Source organism: Accipiter gentilis, chromosome 26 (assembly GCF_929443795.1).
Source record: "Accipiter gentilis chromosome 26, bAccGen1.1, whole genome shotgun sequence".
Classification (NCBI taxonomy): domain Eukaryota; kingdom Metazoa; phylum Chordata; class Aves; order Accipitriformes; family Accipitridae; genus Astur; species Astur gentilis.
Window position 1 is genome coordinate 274,508 of NC_064905.1, and position 19,147 is coordinate 293,654.

At 46.8% G+C, this 19,147-nt stretch overlaps 1 protein-coding gene across 16 annotated transcripts in view; it reads right to left on the reverse strand.

Moving 5' to 3' along the window:
- Positions 1-798: 798 nt before the first annotated feature.
- Positions 799-19,147, reverse strand: part of ANKHD1 (ankyrin repeat and KH domain containing 1) — a 119,037-nt gene continuing 100,688 nt past the window's right edge. For 4 of the 16 annotated variants that reach the window (XM_049830091.1, XM_049830084.1, XM_049830090.1 and 1 more), the window contains 10 exons: positions 18,124-18,234; positions 16,412-16,561; positions 14,491-16,106; positions 9,261-9,455; positions 7,939-8,193; positions 6,408-6,583; positions 5,090-5,254; positions 4,581-4,627; positions 1,107-1,280; positions 799-930 (listed from right to left, as the gene is read on the reverse strand). In XM_049830091.1, coding sequence (XP_049686048.1) covers positions 1,127-1,280; positions 4,581-4,627; positions 5,090-5,254; positions 6,408-6,583; positions 7,939-8,193; positions 9,261-9,455; positions 14,491-16,106; positions 16,412-16,561; positions 18,124-18,234 — 2,869 coding nt within the window. In that variant the 3' untranslated portion in view covers positions 799-930; positions 1,107-1,126. Of the gene's footprint in view, positions 931-1,106; positions 1,281-2,972; positions 4,628-5,089; positions 5,255-6,407; positions 6,584-7,938; positions 8,194-9,260; positions 9,456-14,490; positions 16,107-16,411; positions 16,562-18,123; positions 18,235-19,147 lie in introns of those variants that run through there. The other 12 variants (XM_049830095.1, XM_049830085.1, XM_049830094.1 and 9 more) reach the window with 9 other exon arrangements.

Genomic DNA, 19,147 nt, shown 5'->3' on the forward strand with positions numbered 1-19,147 from the left:
GCACGCCAAGCATGAAGGGAAGGTATCTCCCTGGCAGCACTCCCAGCATCACCAGGGTCGAGGGGGCGGCAACACGTTTCCTTGCTGCACCAGTTGGCAGAGCCTGGCCCCCTCCAGCCTTGCCTTTGGCAGTGGGGGGGAACCCACGGCAGCAGGCACACGGCCCAGCTCCTGTACAGCAAGAAACAGCCCCCTGAGGAATTCTTGGTTGGCTGGGAAGGCCAACCTGCCACCAGCCCAGAGGAGCCTGGCAGGGCCAGGGTTTGTGCTGCAGCTGCAGCCTGTCCTGGCACAGTTCAGAGCAGAGTTTGGGACCCAAGAGACCCAGGTGGCCTCAGAGACAGGGAGATCCAGGGAGAAACGTCATGGTGCTAGTGAAGCTCACCAGGTCAGGTAAGGCCAGTGTGGTCACGCTTACCCCAGACAGCAATTGGACTGCTCTGTGCTGCTCCTTCCCGCATTCACAGAAGGGCCTCACCAGCCATGCCCCCCCATGGCTGGGGCAGGCTGGATGTGGCACCCCAAGCCTTGGAGCAGGCCTTGAGGCCCTGTGTTCACTGCCCCAGCCTCCAGCGTCCCAGTGCAGGAGGGAGAGATCCTCTGCACCCTCTTAAGGGCCCGTGGTGCTCCTCAGCTCCTTTTAGCTCCCCTCCCTGAGGCTCCGAGGACCCAGCTGAGCCCCAACATAGAGATGCACCTGGTCAGCACAGGGGGTTCATGGTGTTTATTGATCAAGCATGAGCTCCTAGGCAATTGCACCAGCCAGTTGTGCTAGAGCCTGAGGTGTCACACATCCATCCCCAGCATCAGCGAGGGCTGCAGCCAGCTGGTCACGGTGCCAGCAACTCCACGAGGCCCAGAAACAGGCCCAGCCATGGCCTGGAGACGGGGAGCTGGAAACTCAGATGTCCATCTCAAACTGGTCTTGATCTGCAAGGGTACGGAGGGATACAGGGCCAGGGTTAGGATGGGGCTACCTTGGGAGAAACAGGCAAAGGAACTGGAACTGGGGCTGAGCCGGGATCTCCCCTTGCCCTTGCAGCCAGGTGGGAGCCCCATGCCCCAGGCAGCGTGTAGGCAAGGGGCTGCCTGCCTGGGCTGCTCACCTGGCATGGCTTCTTCGCTCTCATTCCGCTCCTTGAGCTCCTCCAGCTTGACGAGGCTGGACTGGGCCAGGGATGTGACACCGGGGATCTGGGGCAGGCAGCAGGGAGGGGTCCTGGCCACGGGCGAATTCTTGCACTCCAGCAGGAACTTGCGGTCGTAGATGATGCGGGTACCTGCCAAAAGCAGGGGGCTGTCAGGCACTGCCAGCCCCTGGCCTCCCCCGTCTCCGAACACCACGGCCTGAGCCTGGAGCAGGGGGTGGAACCCAGCGCTTGGCCACAGCTTGGGGACACGGCTGGCTCTGGAGCCACTGTGGGACTTCCCACATGGCAGACTGTGACACCTGTCCTGCCCAGCAGCTCTTCCCCACATTGTTCCTCCCCTTGAAGCTCCTGGAGCTCTGCCAGGGCACAGCACAGCAGGTCCAGCCTCGATGAGGTGCCCTGCGGCAGCTGACACCACAGCCACCCCTGTGCTGTCTGGAAGGCAGGGCCAGCCCTGGGGCACTCGGCGCACAGCCCAAGCCCAACGGCCAGGTAGCAGGCAGGTCCCCAGCGCAGCCAGCCCAGAGGCAGCAAGCTTGGGGGTGGCTTCCTACAGCTATCAGAACAGCAAAAGCTGGGTGCCTCCCCATTGGCACCGAAGGGAGATGTACCCAGGGAACTGTTCCCATCAGCTCAGCCAATGAGCTGCCCGGCTGTGCCCTGCATGAGAACAACACGCTGGCTTCGATGGGACACCTCCTCTAGTGTGCCAGCCTGCTGGGTGTACAGCCTCAGGTCAGCGCGCAGCCGGGGCACACGCTGCCTCCCCAAGTGCCTGCCAGCGATCCCCAAGATCATGCCAGCCTGCACCCTGCTGCAACAGGTCCGGGCCTGCCTTCCCCTGTCTGGCTGTCTGCAGCTGAGCAGCGGTTCCCTGCCAGGCTCCAGCAGCGAGCACAGCCCAAGCGGCAGCGAGCCCAAAGCTCCTGCACCAGCCAGGCCCTTCCCAGCACCACAAACACATTATGCAACCCGTGCCTGCCAGGGCCCTGCCAGCACCGGGCCAGGCTCCCACACCCCAGATAAGCTTATCAGAGACACACAATGGAGCCAGCGCCCACAGGGTGGGTGCCTGCCGCTCAACCGAAACATGCCCAGGGCACACACTACCCTGAGGGCAGCCAGCAAAGGACCTGCTCCACAGCTGAACCAGGGGCTTTGGCGGGGGGCTGTAAGGGGGGCAAGAGGACAGGCCTAGGGTACCTCTGGAGGGAGCCGTGCTGCCCAGTACCTTTCCCCAGGGCTGGTGAACTCAGGCAGGAGCAGACTTCTTGCACTAGCCCCCTGCACCTGCACCAGCTCCAGCCAGCCGTGCCCAGGCATGACCTACCCCCGAAGGACCAGCACTGCATCCACCACCCCAGCAGCACAAGCACCAGGCACTGCTTCCACCTGCTCCCCTCGGTATCACGGGGCAATGACAGCCCTAACTTCTAGCAGTATCTTGCCACAAAGCTTTGGTGTTCCCTTTTCCACTCCAGCTCCAGGCTGCCAGGGAAGCCACCACCCTGTGGGCCTGCCTGGATCTGGTGCCCAGAGCAAGTGCCTGTGCTCCCAGGGACCAAGCTGCAAGGTGGAGAGCCCAGGAAGAGACCCACTCAGGAAGGAGCTGCCTAAACTAGGCAGGGATGGAGTGGCTGAGCCCACCGTTCCATTCAACAGACAAGCCCATCCCCATGCTGGGTCTTACCCCCTGGCGTGGTAGAGTAGACTGTGCTACCCGGTGTGGAGCTGTAGCCCTCCGGGATGAGGAGATGGTGGCTCCCCGGGATGGGGCAGGAGGGGGTGGTGGTGCCTGTTGTGGCCATGGAGCCCACAGGGGTGGGGTAGGGGAGGGGCAGGGGCAGGCCCTTAGGCCCCTCCCCTGCAACTCACCCCAAGAGCAAACACCTATTGTACTACAATACCATTTGTTTTCAATACAAATACTGTTAACACGAGTGTTTCTCCTTTGGCATTTCACTATCAGGCAGGGAGCAGCAGTTCAATGTTTTTTGCATTTCTTCCTCAAATACTAGAAAAAAATATCTGAATATATCATCCAGTAGCATTTCTGAGGTTTATCTGCCTGTAGTACTCAGATGTTGCTTGTGCACTTTGGGTTTTCAGTACTCCTTCCTCATGCCTTTCCTGGGGAAACTCTGCTGCTGCTGCATGTAAGGATTTGTCTGGAGAAGGTGGAGGAGTCTCCATCTGGTCCAAGAGACCACCAAAAGTGGTCTGTTAGATTGGACACTACATGCACTGTATGTAGTTACCTGCTTGAGGAATGGACCAAATATTCAGTGTAGTTACTGCATCACCACTGAGCTAAAGCAGAAATAAGCATAGTCCAAGTGCAGAAAGTGGAGAACTTCTGCACCTGGGTAGAAAATGAATGTTCATCTTAAGCAGTATGCAAAAATCCCCTTCCTCCTCACAGAAGGGACTTGAGGAGCTCTTACCAGATTTAAAGGGTAACAAGAAGCTTTGAATTGAATATAATACATTTTTCTCTAGTGGGAAGTGGTCTCTGCTTTCCGAAGATCTGCTTCTAGGCAGCTGGTCACAGCAAGTCAGGTGAAGAAACCCTGCATTTACCTACAAGCTACCTATTTACCTTCCACAAATCAAGGTGCCATCAATTGCCACATTGTCAGCTCAGCCCTTATTTCTAACCCCTGAACCAAACCTGACCTCTCAGGCAACCCACCTAGAAAAGAGTGCTGCAAGCAGCAGAACCAATCCAGCAGGAAAAAAAACTCCCAAAAGATGCACAACCATGTTCACACAAAAAAATAAAGGCTAACAACTGGCAGGGGGAAGGACTCGGCAGACCTTGTATCACAGATGACTGCAGATCAAAACCCTCCCCCAAACCCTGACTGCATCCACATGCTAATTACGTGACCCTGAAAAGATGCATCACTGGGCATGGCAGCAGCTACCGATGACAACAACATACAGCCTCTTCCAAAATTCTCACACACAACCTATAAATACTATTTGCCTTTTATTGAATATTCAGGTAAATATTTCACATTAATACAGGCTACATAAAGTAGAGCCACTATACGACATGAAATTTACTCAGCTTTTCCTTTTAAGTATGTAAACAATTATACATGTATTTACCACCCTAAAAGGTTGAAATCGTGTAATCAGCTAGTTCTCTGCTGCATACAAGGAGCATTCAGTAGTGTTTAGCCAAAAGCACTAGTTTTGTCTGATTTTTAAGTTCAAAATGGCTAAACTAACTGGAGAGCAGAATCAGTTTGTACAGGTAAATCAATTTGTTCTTATACAACGGGCAATCAAGTTTCCATTGTTACAGCCCACAGAAAATTGCTTAGTTAGGCACATTAAAAAAATCCCCAGGGTTCTTCAAGACCGTAAAGATTCCCAAACAAGGCTAAAAAAGGATAGACCCCCTTAAATCAGTTGACGTACTTGAGATGCATGTTTCCAATGTGAGGTGCCCAGGTGCCAGGCCAAATCTACAGCAAGAAATAAAAAGACAAGTCTATTATGAAAACAAATAGACGTTCCTTTAACAGAGCATTTAACCACTAGAGGGCAAGCTTAAGGCTTCCCCCTAAAACACAACCAGACTGTCCAAAGGCTGGGAAGCCCTCTTCAGCTCTGGCAAAGGTTTGACTGACAACCTGCAAGATGCTGAGTATGGATATAAACCCTCTCACTTACAGCGAAGTCAATTACCTGGCTGAGCAGTCTTGAAATGGTGCTTATTTTACCTGAATGGTTTGGTACAGATAGTGTAATATATTTTTTTATAAACACACACAAACCGTAGGGGAGAAGTCATGCAGACAATCTCAATTCCAGTATCAAAGAACTGAAAAAACCATCACCTATCCAAAAATGAAGAAAACCAAAACAAAGCACAACACCGTAAAAAGCCCCAGGTAAGCAAAAATGGAAAAAGGCAGCCACACTACCTGCTGAGCATCAGTACATTCTGTTGAGTTCTGGACAACTTTGATCATGGGATTCCAGGCAGGATCTGGAGTATGGAGCCCGTTAAAGAGGGGGCCTCCTGGGCCATCCGCTAGCTGAGGGTGTGAGGGTATTAGAGTGCCACCGTACATGGAAATCGGTAGGCCCTGAGGGAACAAGAGAAAGCAGTCAGTGAAGGCGGCAGTGGTTGTGAAGGATGACGGTAATACCTTGTTTGCCAAGATTGACAGAGGCAGTTCACATCCATACGTAACGTTCACCAACTGGCAAATATCTCAGCACTGTGAGGAAATGGGGCATCGCTGCACACCTAGGCAGAGTATGGAATATGGTCGCTCTTCAGAGCTTGAAGACTCAAGTCAGTTTACCCATTTTTCTGAAATTACACCTCACCAGTATGCAGCAGGCTCTGCACAACTCTTTCAGACGACCCCCATAAAGCCAGACACCGCAACTGTACAAAGTGATCTCAGTGCTCCTTCCTCTCACCTCTGCAGCACACGATAAATTTGGTGCAGGCTGGGCTGCAGCCAGGGGCTGCACTTCAGCAAAGCCCGTATACAGCTTGAACCTATAGGACTCCGAGTCGAAGATTTTCCATAGATTACTAATGGCCATCTAAAATATTCTTCCAGTTCAGAAAGAGCAAGTTACGGAGCAGCTTTTTGCAATTAAGAGATTTCTTCCCCATGTTTGAATGATTGCTGGTCTGCAATTTAGAAGACCCAAGAGCACATGCTACAGCTACTTCTGAAACATGCTGTGAGCAAGTCTGCTATTGAGCACACTGTCCTAGACGTTCACCCAGTGGTGGCTGAGCTCACTATGGCTTAGCTACATCCGTCTGCCTCAAGCTACTTTCCAGCATTAACATACAAGGCACAGGCTTACATGCGGTCCTCTCATCCTGCCACTTTCTGAAGAAAGGCATGTAGTATTCATGGGCACGATTTGTACTGAAAGCATTAAGCTGACCTTTACTCAGCCTCAAGAGCTGAGCAAGCCTTATGAAACGTTTCCGAGCGACTGAGCCTTTGAGAAAAGAAACACAGGAGAGCATGGAGGCATTCAGCTACTTGACAAGAGAACATCTGCAATCTACAAATTCTGGGTTTGTTTAAACGCACCACCAGGCTTGGACACCCTTTCTAGTCAGTACTGGGATAAAAGTAGGTTCAGGACTAGATGCAGCAAGCAACGGTGGAAGAGACATACACAGTGTAAACAGGCCAAACAGGAGACAGAACAAAGAAATTCCTTGGTCATTTTATAGACTAAATCCAACCCTCTGTAACTTACTTTAGAAAAATCCACAAAACTATTTGGCATAGGTTGGTGGAAAATATTTGAGGGAGCCACTATTCCAGAATCATCTCTCTCCATTGGCTGATGCTGAGAAAACGTGCCTGGGTCCGACAGCTGCTGATGCATTGGATGATTTCCCATGACAGGCTGAGACCAACCTGACAAACCTTCTGGAAAGGAAGAGATTGAAAATGGCTGATTACAATTCATTGAAGATACTCTGGAGTAGAATTCAGCAGCTGCACACATCCGCATACATCCAAAGGCTCCCCAAAAACACACAGCCGCAGAAGTATCCAAGGGCTCTGCTCTGAGCAAAGGCAGACCTTCCACAGCCTACACAAAGCAGGAAGATACCTACAGTTTTTAGGCTAATAACCCATTACAGACAATGCTAACACACAAGTCTTATCTGTAGCATCAAGGCCTCTCACAGAGAAGCTGCAGCAGGCAACACTATAAGGCCGGCTACACGCACACACACTTTCTTTCCCTCCAGCTCCCACATCCTCTCATATACCATGGGAACACAGAAAAAAGTTACACTTATGACAGGGGCAAAAATAGGTAAAATAGAGAGACTGGTGAGGCCAGGGAAGCTTGGCCAGGCACATGCTGTCTGCATGTATATTCATCTTGAACCTCCACACAAGTGTGGAGATAATGGGGACTACTAGTAACTGCAATTTTCAGGTGTCCACAGCAGAACAGCTAAGATCCAATAAACCTCCCAGCACCGTCTGTGAGCACAAACAAGCTTTTCCTGAAAAAACACAGTAATGCTGAGACACTAAGTTAACCAAAGTATGGAAGCCTTCACTGAAAAATAGAACAAATACAGGAGTACTAAACATTTGTCTTTAAAGTTACCAATGGAAACACTTTACACCTCAAATGCTGCAGCTCCTCCTTTCCACAGGAACCTCACACTAACAGGAAACTGAACATAAAACTTCAGCTGTTTCAAAGTCATTCTTTTGAAACTGGGGCCACCTGGAACAGAGGTTACCCCATACTATTCAAGAGTCATGAGGAGATCAGTGCAAAAATCAGCATCCACAACTATGTGTTTCTGGATGCATTAGCTCCACCACAACTAATATTTTAAAATGTTAATAGAAAGCAAGCTAGAAACTTGGATAGAGGAAGTTGTCCTTTTAGGCCAAGGGCCAGACTTGGAAATGGATGCCCTTAACATACAAAAGTTGTTTACTTTTAAAATTCTGTACCATTCAATAGACTTAATATGACATTTCTGAACTCTTCTCAGGGTTTACAAGTGTAAATTGACAGATAATCTAGGTTGGGTGAGAGCCACCTACATTAGGAGAGAAAAAAGCGGTGCTTTCATTGATGCGCACTCTCCCACCACTGACACCAGTTTTCCCTTCAGAATGTACTACATGAAAGTTGATTACAGACTGTGGAACTTTATTCCTCCTCCCCAACTTTCTTTTCAAATGTAGTACTTCCAAAAGGCCCTAGAAGTTTCTTTAGGCTACCCCAGGCTGTACAACAGACTTACCAGACACACTGTTAACTCCAAAAGACCAAATACCACTATGACCAACAGGAGCTGTGAAGTTGGTTCCCAAGGGTGTAGGAGTGACAGATCCTCCCTGTCGAATTCTAGCAAGCCTTTCTGTCCCGATGGGAGGGGGTACCTTTCGATCTTGATTGGCGTTACCCGTTTTTGGCTGGCCCAAGTTAGAAGGTGCAGAAGCAGCTGAAAGGGGTGAAGATGATCCTGAGGAAACTGATGGAATAGGAGATTCACCTGCTGAAGAGAATATTTCTCTTGTTTAATTACATGCAGCACACAAGCTAGCAAGCATAAATGCTAGCCACTTTATCCCCCCCAAGCAAATGATAAACAGGTTTTAAATGCTTTTTTTGGCAAGCATTCTTCAAGTCTTTCACAGAAATTCTGTTTATTTTAACTCTAAAATCAACATTATAAACACAAGTGCTTTCAGCCATCAGAATTCATGTGATATTCTCATGACATAGCAGTACATCTAAATTAATTACAAGAAAGAATAAGAAACATGGAAGAGTTTCAGGAAGAGGTGAAAACATCAGCCAAAATACCATAAATATCTAAACAGCCTGGTTTTGGTATCCATCACTTCCAGCAGAAGAGAAATTAGACAGCTTCCCAAAGCCACATGTGTAACATAAGAGCCTAAGTCCCACCAACTTCAGAAGTGTCACTGACTCTTCTTGGGAAATCCAACTTCCTTTGGGCACTCATTTAAACGTTTTGGTTCTTAAGCTCAGAGTGGCAATGAAGTTGCATGCAGTGACATGAAAAGCCTCTTCACTTAAAATTCTGAATCAAAGACCCATATTTTCTGTAAAGCTACTTCCATGTTCTTTCCATTAGGAGGAAAACCCACTGTTACCTCGGTTGATGCTTAAAGATTTTGGAACATTAAGTAACATGAAATAATTCCAGAATCCCAATTTAAAAAAAAAAGGCAAGTATAACTTCAAACCATGGCAAACATGATATTTTCACCTAATATTACACTCATACTATTTAGAGGGGAATCTTTAGCTTGGTGTAATCACCTCCACTCCCCCACAGCTTCATGCCCTCTCCTCTTGGAGCCTACGATGACTGGGGTTTTTTTTGCCCAAATATGCCTTTAGTAATGCTACCAGAACTAATGGCATTTTACATGGGAAAAACCCCACAAAATAGTACAGCTTGGGATTTGCACAGCATCCTCACAGCTGTTAAAAACAATTGGAAAGCATTTTGTGCATCACTGGGTAATTTCCCCTCAAGTTACAAATCTACTAAAGACAATAGCTATGAATTTATAGTTAACTAAGACAGACCCATGAAGTTCCTACATGAATTTGTTGCGCTTGTCCAAGGATGTGGTGAAAAATGCTGTCTGTTAAAGCTGGGAGTCCCAACAGGCGCTGGCCCTTGAAGGTAAACCCGTGCTCCTTGTATGTTTGCTGAAAAGCCTGTCAAAGGACCTGAAGAAGAAGTTGTAGAGCTGTTGGATGGATCTAGAGAGGGTAAGCCTGAAATAAACATAAATTTGATTAAATATCTCTCTTTGGGAACCTGCTTCAAAGCACCAGAGAGAGCTAATGCTCCAAGTATAATTAAAGCATCTCATCACCTTCAGGGGTATCTGCACATGGTAAGTTCATTTTACAGGTGCACGATTCTCCCTTAGAAACCAACAGAAGGCATTTCTGTACACTCTCTGTTTTGGCCTGAAGTTTTAACAAAAACAGGCATCCCTTCAGTCACTGAAAGGAAACGATCTTAGCAAGGAGGGCAAAGGAGGAAAGCTGGGAGTGGCAAGGATCTTTGCTTACAAAAAAGCCACGCAAGTCAAACAGGGATACAGGGCTCTGTGAAAGTCCCAGGGGAATCCGGCACCAGGGAAGCAGTTCGCTGCAGTATGGTTTTTGCTATCCTATAGGTACATTCACATATAGATTGGTCAGAGCATGCCGTGTCCGGAGCAACGGGGCTGACAATGCACAGCACAATAGGTGAGGGGGCTGCTTTCTACAGGGATGCGTGAGAGGAAGGGAGAGATGGAGAGAAAGTTCAAAGTCCCACAAAAATTATTAGCAAGGGAGAATTACAGTTTTTTAATAAGCCAAAGCTTTTAAGTACTTTTCCAAAATGTTATAAAAGGTCTTATCACACATTATTACCTGAAAGTAGAAATGGGCATGGCCATATATTCACCTGAGTTTTGGGTTTAGTTTCAAGGGCCTATTAAACAAGAGTACTTTCAAAACCATTTAAACATTTTGAAATGACCACAACCAGGACCAGCCTATATTGCTGCAGGGCAAGGTTGAAAGTTGTACCTACTTACACCACAGCAGTCGGCAAACAGCAGTGGTGACAGGCAAGAGCTTAGGTCATAGACTAGATGTGCACCTTTTGTTGCCTAGATACGTTCCTGAAAGCCAGGTCCTTTTCCCCCAATATTATCAACCAAGTCAACCTGATTTACTGCTTCCAGAAGTACCACATCCAACCTGCTCAAATTGACAGAAATGACTCACTGGATTTGAAGGAGGTATTTTTCTCATTAGCCCTACACCAAAGGTTAAAAAAGAGAAGTCTCCATTACAGACAAGGACAAATAAATCACCACCACCAACAGAACATGGGGTGCTCAGATGAGGAAACCTTGAGTGCCAGAGGACAAACTTTCAGGGTTTGTCACAGCACAAAGTGCAAGACTCTGTGGCTATGAGGAGGATGCTAATGTCTGTGCAGGCTGCCTGTAAATGCAGTTTGATTGATCTGTGTTTGTCTAGAGCTGCAGACTGGCCTCCAGCACAAAACCTAGCTGTAAGCAGATTGCAGTACCTCCAGCTGAGGGGCCCTCCCTGGGTATCCTCCATAGAGCTACTGATGGGACACTCTTGCTAACCCTCCATCCACAAAAGTCAACTCAGAGGTAGTCAAAAGGCCCCTATGGTGACTGATTCCACCACACACCAAAACCAAGTTTCCAGCTGCTGACACACCACTGAAGTTCCCAAGTCTCTGCTCTATACAGATGGGGTAACAGAGCTGCTGCTGCCCATGGGGACTGCTGGTTTCCTAAACGGAGAACAAAGCAGAGATTATGACAAAAATAGCCCTTCTACAGAAGAGAGATGCCTTTTGAAGGCTTCGTAGGATGGGTACACAGTTTTCAAAGTGCAATGACTGTACAGCCAAGACTATTTCAGCACTGTTGTGTATTTTCTACAGGCTGAAGGAAGTGTGACAGCCAGAGATGCACAAATTCAACAGAATAGTCAGTTTTCAGGTTGTAAAGAACACTTTTTATCATTAACTTGCCTTTCATAAAAGCGGATGAAAAAACACCTTTGCTCAATATTAAAAATGGCTTTTATGAACAATGACTTACAGAATCCAGATTTCAGGAATGAGCTTCCTATTTATGTACTTACCAACAAAACCAGGTTTTGTAATACTAAAGCCTTTTGCAATACCATACTTGGCAGTTACTTGGGCCATGAGTTCAAACTCTTCATCATGCTCTGAAAGCATAACTGAGCTTTCAAGACTGGTGTATCAATCTCATATGAACTCTGCTCAAAATTCAGTTTACCAAACCCCCAGGCACTTCTGAAGAAGCTGGTTACTGCAAAGGCGACCTCCACCTTTAGAGAAACAGCTGCAACTCGGTCACTCCATGTAAAACAGGGAGCCCAGCCATTTCATGCAATTTCATACTCTTGTGCTGCTTCCTAAGCTGGCACATTTCACATTTGTGATACCTTTTAATGCCATGTGAGCAAGGCCTCAAACCCCTTCTTAAAATGCAGAGGAAAGAAGTAACAAATAGACTTCTTTTGGTCTTCTCCACAGCCTCCCTAAATGGTTGGGCTAAGTCTGCCCTTAATCTGCAAGCTGCTGGGACAAGAGATCTGAAGACATAGGTGAGACAAAAGGCCATTTCCAGAACAGATCCACAGCTGGTAAGGAGATCTGAATGTGTACCTGTGCCTCAAAGGAACTGGTGAAATCAGAGAAAACCCAAACTGCAACTGAGCTTGCCCATGAACAGGAAAAGCAGAGTACCCAAACTCCACCCTGAAGTGACAACTTCTTAAGAAAAAGCTGGTTTAGTGCACAATCAAGTTATATTAAATCTCCACCAAATTAGCTTAGAGGTGATCACCAAGAGATGTTGATTTCTGGAAAAATTTGCCACAGCTCAACTGTTCAAGACAGGCACAAAAGACAAACCTCTGGTCCGTCAGGTATAGTCACAGCTGACATTAAAGGATCAGTGTCCACCTGCTCTGACGGCCATTACTACTCCCTCTCACCACACAAAGTGTACCAGTGAATTGCCAGGCAAGGCCCAGACTGTCCCTTGTCCATCGCACTGCTGTTGGCCAAAGCGTAAGCCAGCAGTGACCAACTCTTTTTTCCCCCCTTTTCAACATCTCATGAAACCTGCCACCAAACCCTATGCAAACAGCCAAGGTAGTCCCCAGTTCAACCCACCTCAGAGGCTAAGAGCAGAAAGGTCTGTTTCCCTGGGAAGAGCCAGTGAATAAGATGGGTGGACAGACCACAGGACCACACTTAGGCTCCAAGGGAAGGCATCAGAGAGGTCCTCAGCCTACCATTCCCGCTCCTTTCCTCACTATCACACCTTCAAAAGACCCCCTTCTCCCCATGCTCCCCTAACCTCCCCCTCCTCCTGTGTGACAGATTATTTAGATTCTTAAACAAAGGTGTTCAAAAGCTGTATTAAGTAGAATGATATTAAATGAATCAACTAAGGACCAGTCACCTCCTGCCAGGCAGAATTTTAGTGGCACATGTACCTATTTGCAGTTTTTCTTCACTTTGCAAGATCCTAATCAAATTCCAGCTCAGAAAAAAATGTGTTCTGTCCAAATATTTTTGTGCTTCAGTTAAGAACTTCATACTTACCTCCCCAAAGTCAGCCTCATGAGCTCTCCTTGGGTATCTACCTAGCTTTCTTAATTCAGGGAAGAAACAGGTTTAGACTACCTTTTAAATACTTACAGTCATTTAAGGAGATATAAAGGACCAAGAAATTTTTCCCAATGACAAACAGATGACCTTAGCATAAGGCAACAGCAAAATGTTTTGCTGCTATGGGAAGTCCCAGTCAGCCATCTTTGCATACACAGGATGCAATCATTAGAAAAATCAGCAGATCCCATTTGGCATAAGCTTCCTTCCCCAGGGATTATTCCAGCAACAGCCAACTCCGAGTTTAAAGCACTGCAGAGAAAAAGCTGAGCCAAAGTAAAGTGCCTCTAGAGTCTGCTGAGGAGGGTCTGGCAATTCTTTTATGAGCTGCCTATCTGACAAACAAGGTCCAGTTACTTTACTTTCCACAGCCTTAGTTACATCTGGTTCTGCTTACTGCCCTGGGACTGGATGTGGCACAAGAGCTCTAGGTATTCACTCTCTTTGCAGAGCTATACAGCCCTATTTAAACTATGAAGAAAACTACAATCATAGCAAACATCCCAGTTTTGTGGTTAAAGCTAGTCAGAGAGAAGTGTTCTGGTTTTCAGAAGTCCTACACATTTGTAAATCAACCAAGAGGAATGGGAATGCTGAAAATCTTTTTTCCTCACCACCACGTCTTCCAAATGCCCCCTCCTCCTTTAGTCTGAAAGTCAAAATCCAGCATTCAAGTCCTGAAGCATTAGCCCCAATATCTAACATACACTGCAGGGGTAAAGACAACTTCAAAGCAAGGCTCTCTAGCTACCCAGCTGCAAGGCACCATAAAGCCATTACAGCAAGAATGAAGGGGAGAACGGGGTGACACAAACTAGATCTCTTGTGAGTCCCTTCCAGCCAAATGGGTGCAGCTTGTTGCCTGCAACGCAGTTTGAACACTAAGATGGTAATAATCCTTTAGGCAGGGCACAGCAAGGGCAGGGACCTCACTGTAAGTGTTCCTAACCCATTTCAAATAAATGCAGATAAGCTTGAACTGCTATATTTAACAGCAGAAGGATTGTAACTTCCTAATAAAACACCATGCAGTAGCACACCCATTTCCCAAAGCACAACATAAGCTTATTAAAACCTCAGAGCCATATCAAGAGACAAAAAGTACAGTGAGTTTACCCTCACTGAGTCAAGCTGCAGTCTCAGCTAAAATATTGAACAACTGCATGCAGTCACTCCTGCAGCTGGAACCTGTCAAGAGTCCTGGCCCTGCTGCTTCAGGTTTGGTATCACCCGACCCCATGTTACAATCCAACCCAAAAGCTAAAATCAATGCTACTCTGAACTCTACAAACAGGTGGAAGCATTCCTGTGTCTTACAGAGGACAAGCAATGCAACATTTGCAATGTTCCCAACGCCTGACATCATAAAAGAACTGAAAAGAGGGAAAAAATGATCATCAACATTTTAAAGAGGCCTTGGAAAAAATAGGCCATCCTTATTACATCAGTATTCTCTAACTGTCATTTGTAAACTACTTCTCAATCAGTTTGAGATGATCAAAGCGTAACAGTTGGAGAAAGAATTCTGACCAGTGCATGATCTTAATGACTTACCTACAGGACTAGTCGAAACTCGTTGGGAAGGTGGCCTGAAACCAGGAGCCTTGGAGTTGTCAGGATGCACGTTTTCCACGTGTCCTAGCACAGAGTTATTCAGAAAGGTAGACTGAACAGTGAAAGATGGGTCAGCTGCTGCTCGGCTAGAGAGTGGACAGTCTCCCCATCCTTGGTTAGCTGGCACCTGGTTGCTATCAAAAAGACTACTAAAGTGATTGAAGAGTGTTGCTGGCCCAAAGGTCGGAGGCAATGATTTGTTTGTTGGGTTAATGTGCATCTGAGAACCGTTCATAACGTTCATGGCTGACGAAAGCTGCACTGCAGCAGGTGGACCTTGAGAAGGTGTTAAAGGAACTTGATTCGTAACAAAAATAGACTGAGGATCTTGATGGAGGTTTGCATTTGGTACCACTGAATAGAAAGAACCTCTGGACTGCATCCTGTGAGTAACTCGAGGTGCTGGTACAGCTACTTGAGGTAAGTTACTGTTGTCCTGATTATCTGCAACAACTGACCTGGGTGACACTAAGCTTAAAGGAGCAGTTTCTGAGCTGGATGAAAAAGGCATCGACATGGAAGGATTGATCTCTGACATGCTGGTTGGCAGTATTTCATCTTGGACATTATTTAGAGGTGCAGGGCTGCTCGACGGGCAAGTTTCGGTGACTCCTGAGTTGCTGCTAGCTGACATACTGCAACTACTTGCAACCGAAGATGGTGCACATGCGTTTGCAGCAGGCTGGTCTGGTGTTGACACCTTCTCTTTGGGTGCTGAGACAGCTGAGAAAGAGTCCGCTTTAAGTGCAGAATGCTGTGTCTGTGGAGCATTAGATGACAGAAATGCTGCGGGCACTTGCCCATTGTTTGGGGTGGCAGAGGAAGCTGAAGGCAGGGTGCTACAGGTGCTTGTCACAGTTGAGATGGCTGTTGCTGCAGCACTTGTCTTGGGAACGCAGGCAAACAACTGCTTTCTGACCGAAGAGGGAGTCCGATTACTGGTCACACACAGCGGTTGGGTAGAAGCAGCTACAGAAGAGACAGTAATGGGACAACTAGAAGTAGCTAGTCCGGGAGACTCCGTCTGTAAAATATTTCCATTCTGACTACCTACACGACTTGAACTATTATGCTTTGGAGAGCTGTTTGTGCTGCCCGGATTAACTGGTCTCACTGGGAATGGTCCCCAAGTGTTCGGTGAAGGTGAAAAAGTTCCTCCAAATTGGGCCATAGGTAAGCGAGGGTGCCGGATCTGTTGCATAGTTTGGGCAGCCAGCAAGGCAAAATGGGGGTGAGAATAAGCTAGAGGAAGAGACACCGGAAAAGATGAGCGCACGTTTGCTGGGACATTCTTGTTTAACTTGTTAGTAGGCTGGAAAGTAGATAGTGTTGATGACTGTGATGTGACTAGGGGTGGTGCTCCAAGAGGAAAGGAGTTCTTGTTTGAAGCAGTCGCAGTGCTGACTCCAGATGAAAAGTTTGCATGGATTGATTTAGTACTTGAAGCAGGTGTTCTTATATGAGTTTTAGGTATCAAGTCTTCCAGTTCCTTGGCAGGATCTTGAATAAGGGCATTGATGAGTTGCACTGCGTATCGTGTCGACTCTGTACCACCCCTAGATTAAGTACAAAAATATTTGTCTTTTGCAAAAAGAAACCCCACTTTGTACAACATTCCATATCCTCAATTTTATACTGATCTGCAAGTCTATTGCATGTTCACTCCAATAACTTATTTCTTGACTTTTGTGTATCTCAAGGATTATCTTTGAAGAAGTAGACCTTCAGCATATCTTGGCAGCAGTAGTATGTTCTATTCTAGTACCAAGAAGCTAAATACGTCCCGTCTTAAAAAGCAAACAAACTTCTTAATAAATGACATTGTGGACTAACTCAAGATTTTAATTTCTAGATACTGTACCTTATAGTGATCATTCTCTCTCCATTCTTATCTTTTTGCTTATCAACATCAATATGGGCACCAGTGACATCTTGAATTGCTGTGATGTTGCACCCACCTCTTCCCATTATTCTAGATACGACAGAAGCTGGGACAGATAATTTCTTTGACCTATATCACAAAGATCACAAATCTGTGAAATGTATTCAAACTTTAAAGGCATACAAAAATCCCTTGCTGCCTAACAGGTGGCTGAAGCAATATTCTTAAGTTTCAGGGCAACAAGTAGTTTTTCTGCTGATATTTTCTTCACCCTTTGAAGCCTCTCTAGAACTTCCCCACTTAGATTACTTATCATCCTCAGTACATAAAGGATTCTCCAGAAGCATTTATTCCACCACTGTTGTAACACAGGTAAATGTGCCTTACACTGCTTCAGAAACGCTTTTGGATTTTATCTTATCTTGTGTACCTTCAAACTGAGACAAATCCTGAGCTTATCAACCTAAACTTACATAAATAGCGCTGCTTCAAATATAAAAGCCCATGGCTTAGCTACTTTGATCGTTTATAGCAAGGAGAAGGTGGTTTTTCAATGTTTTCCCAGCAATCAGCTCTGTAATACCACTTACATTCACAACCCTTTTAGTATCTGTCTCTCTGAGACCTTGAGATCTGAAAGTTTATTGGTGACACAACAGTGGATGGCAGATGGTTAAATGGTGCAGTTCTGTGATTTAAGGAGCTGCTGGAAGCCACCATGAAGGCAGCACAGATTTTCAGAAGCAGACTTACTGTCAGGCCGAAACACTAACCCATGTGTTCAGCAAAACAAGTCAATTCAGGATTTTTCTAATTCACACGGTATTGGTGGGTCAGTGCAGGCATACAGTACTGGTAAGTCTCTGAACATGAGCTATGCTTGCATCCAGACCCCAGCCAAGGTCTTTCTGGGCCACCACTGTCCCCAGATTTTAAAGGTTGGCCCTCTTGAGCCCACACACCGCTTTCAAGCTTGCCAGTGATGTGCAATAGTTCAACACTGAACAATTAGAGAGGATTCAAAGGGGTTTCAGAAACCACTGTGATCACAGTGCAGGCGCCTCTGAACACTGTACAGATCACCACCACCCCGTGAAAAGGCTGCCAGCTTCACCTAGCTATTCCAGTCTTAGAAACTTTTAAGTAACTTGATCCTCAGGAAATTGTTTCCTACTCAATAGAACTTAAAGGAAACCCACTTTATTTTAAACACATTTAAATACATGGAAATGTTCTAAAACATCACCTCATTGCCAAGGTGTTTTTTCTTTTCCCCTGTCCTGCCAGGAGAGCATGCTACAATCCTCCCCATCCCCAAAACTCAGGTCCTTGGAGCATGCACCCAGCTCTCCTCCCAAGGCTGCTTCATGCTTTGGGCTTTCTTCCCCACTCCATCCCCCAGGCTCCTCTCTCAAGCTAGACATTCCAGTCACACCCTCCCCAAACCAGAGCTTCCATCATCACTTAACTTTCAAGACACGTGCACATTACTCACAGGGCTCCTAACTGTACCTTGGTCTGCTTCCACCTCAGCCCAGTAGGAACCCCGTGCCACCACCCGTGGAGGCATTCCTTCTCCAGGAGAGCTCACCCCAGCACCCAGGCCCCTGCCCACCCATCACCCACTGCCGTATCCCTCCCTACCCACTGAGCTCAATGGTTTTTACCTTGAGAAGTGCCCAAAACAGTACCTTTTTGCTCCCGAACAGCAGCGCCCTCCTCTCTGCAGCTGAAATTGCTCAATTGGTGTTGGCTGCAGAGTGTTGCTAGGGGGAGGGTCTTTCAAAACTCTGCCTACTTGCCTGTCAAGGGCAGAAGGGATGTTTTCATTGGTTACTTCTTTGATAGACATCCCTTCTTAGCCAGGGGATTACTCATGGGGAGAGGGGAGGAGAAGAATTCTTGTTGAGTCCAGGAGAGACTTTAGGAGAAGGCGGGCATGCAGCTCCCAGGCATTTTGCATACTCATCTAAAGTTGCCAAAAAGCTCTTTGGCAGGATACATGCTTCGATCAGTCAGGGCATAGTGAACACCAGTGCAGAATGCTTTATAGATGCATTCTTTATGACACAAGGCCTGATGCCTCAGGGATGAAGAAAGGTCGGATTTTGGATGCCATCTCTAGAACCCTACCATCTCCAGCAGAAGAGTAGACAATACCCAACCAATCAGTTGACTTGAGCCTATGACACTCAAGAGACCCAGGAGGAGAGATGGAGCAGCTCCAGGGTCAATGGTAGGGTCTGTGTGCAGCCCTGGAAAAGTCAGCTGTCTGTTTAATGGTTTCATGCCTGCATGACTCACCAAGTGGTGGGCAGTCTGCAACCATATATTTAGCAAGGCCATGTCACAGTGGAGAACCCCATTTGCGAACACAACAAAAGGCAGTCACTCAAACACCTCTCTAAGGCTTACATTTTCAGATAAAACTGCCTTTTTAACCTTTATTAAGGACAGTCTGTGGCTTCCACTAATCTGAATGCATTAAATCCTCCATACAATTACATTCTTTGCACATAGCCTAAAATTCTCTAAAATGAGCATATTTGGTCACTACCATTGCAGAACACAAAAGGAAGGCATTGCAAGTGCACCCAAAGCATCTGACAGTTGTATGTTCATGTTGTATTCCTTTTTGATAAAGAGAACAAAAAAAGGAAAGCCAGATGATCACTTCTAGTTTCAAGTAGTAGACATCATAAAGCTTACAGAAAA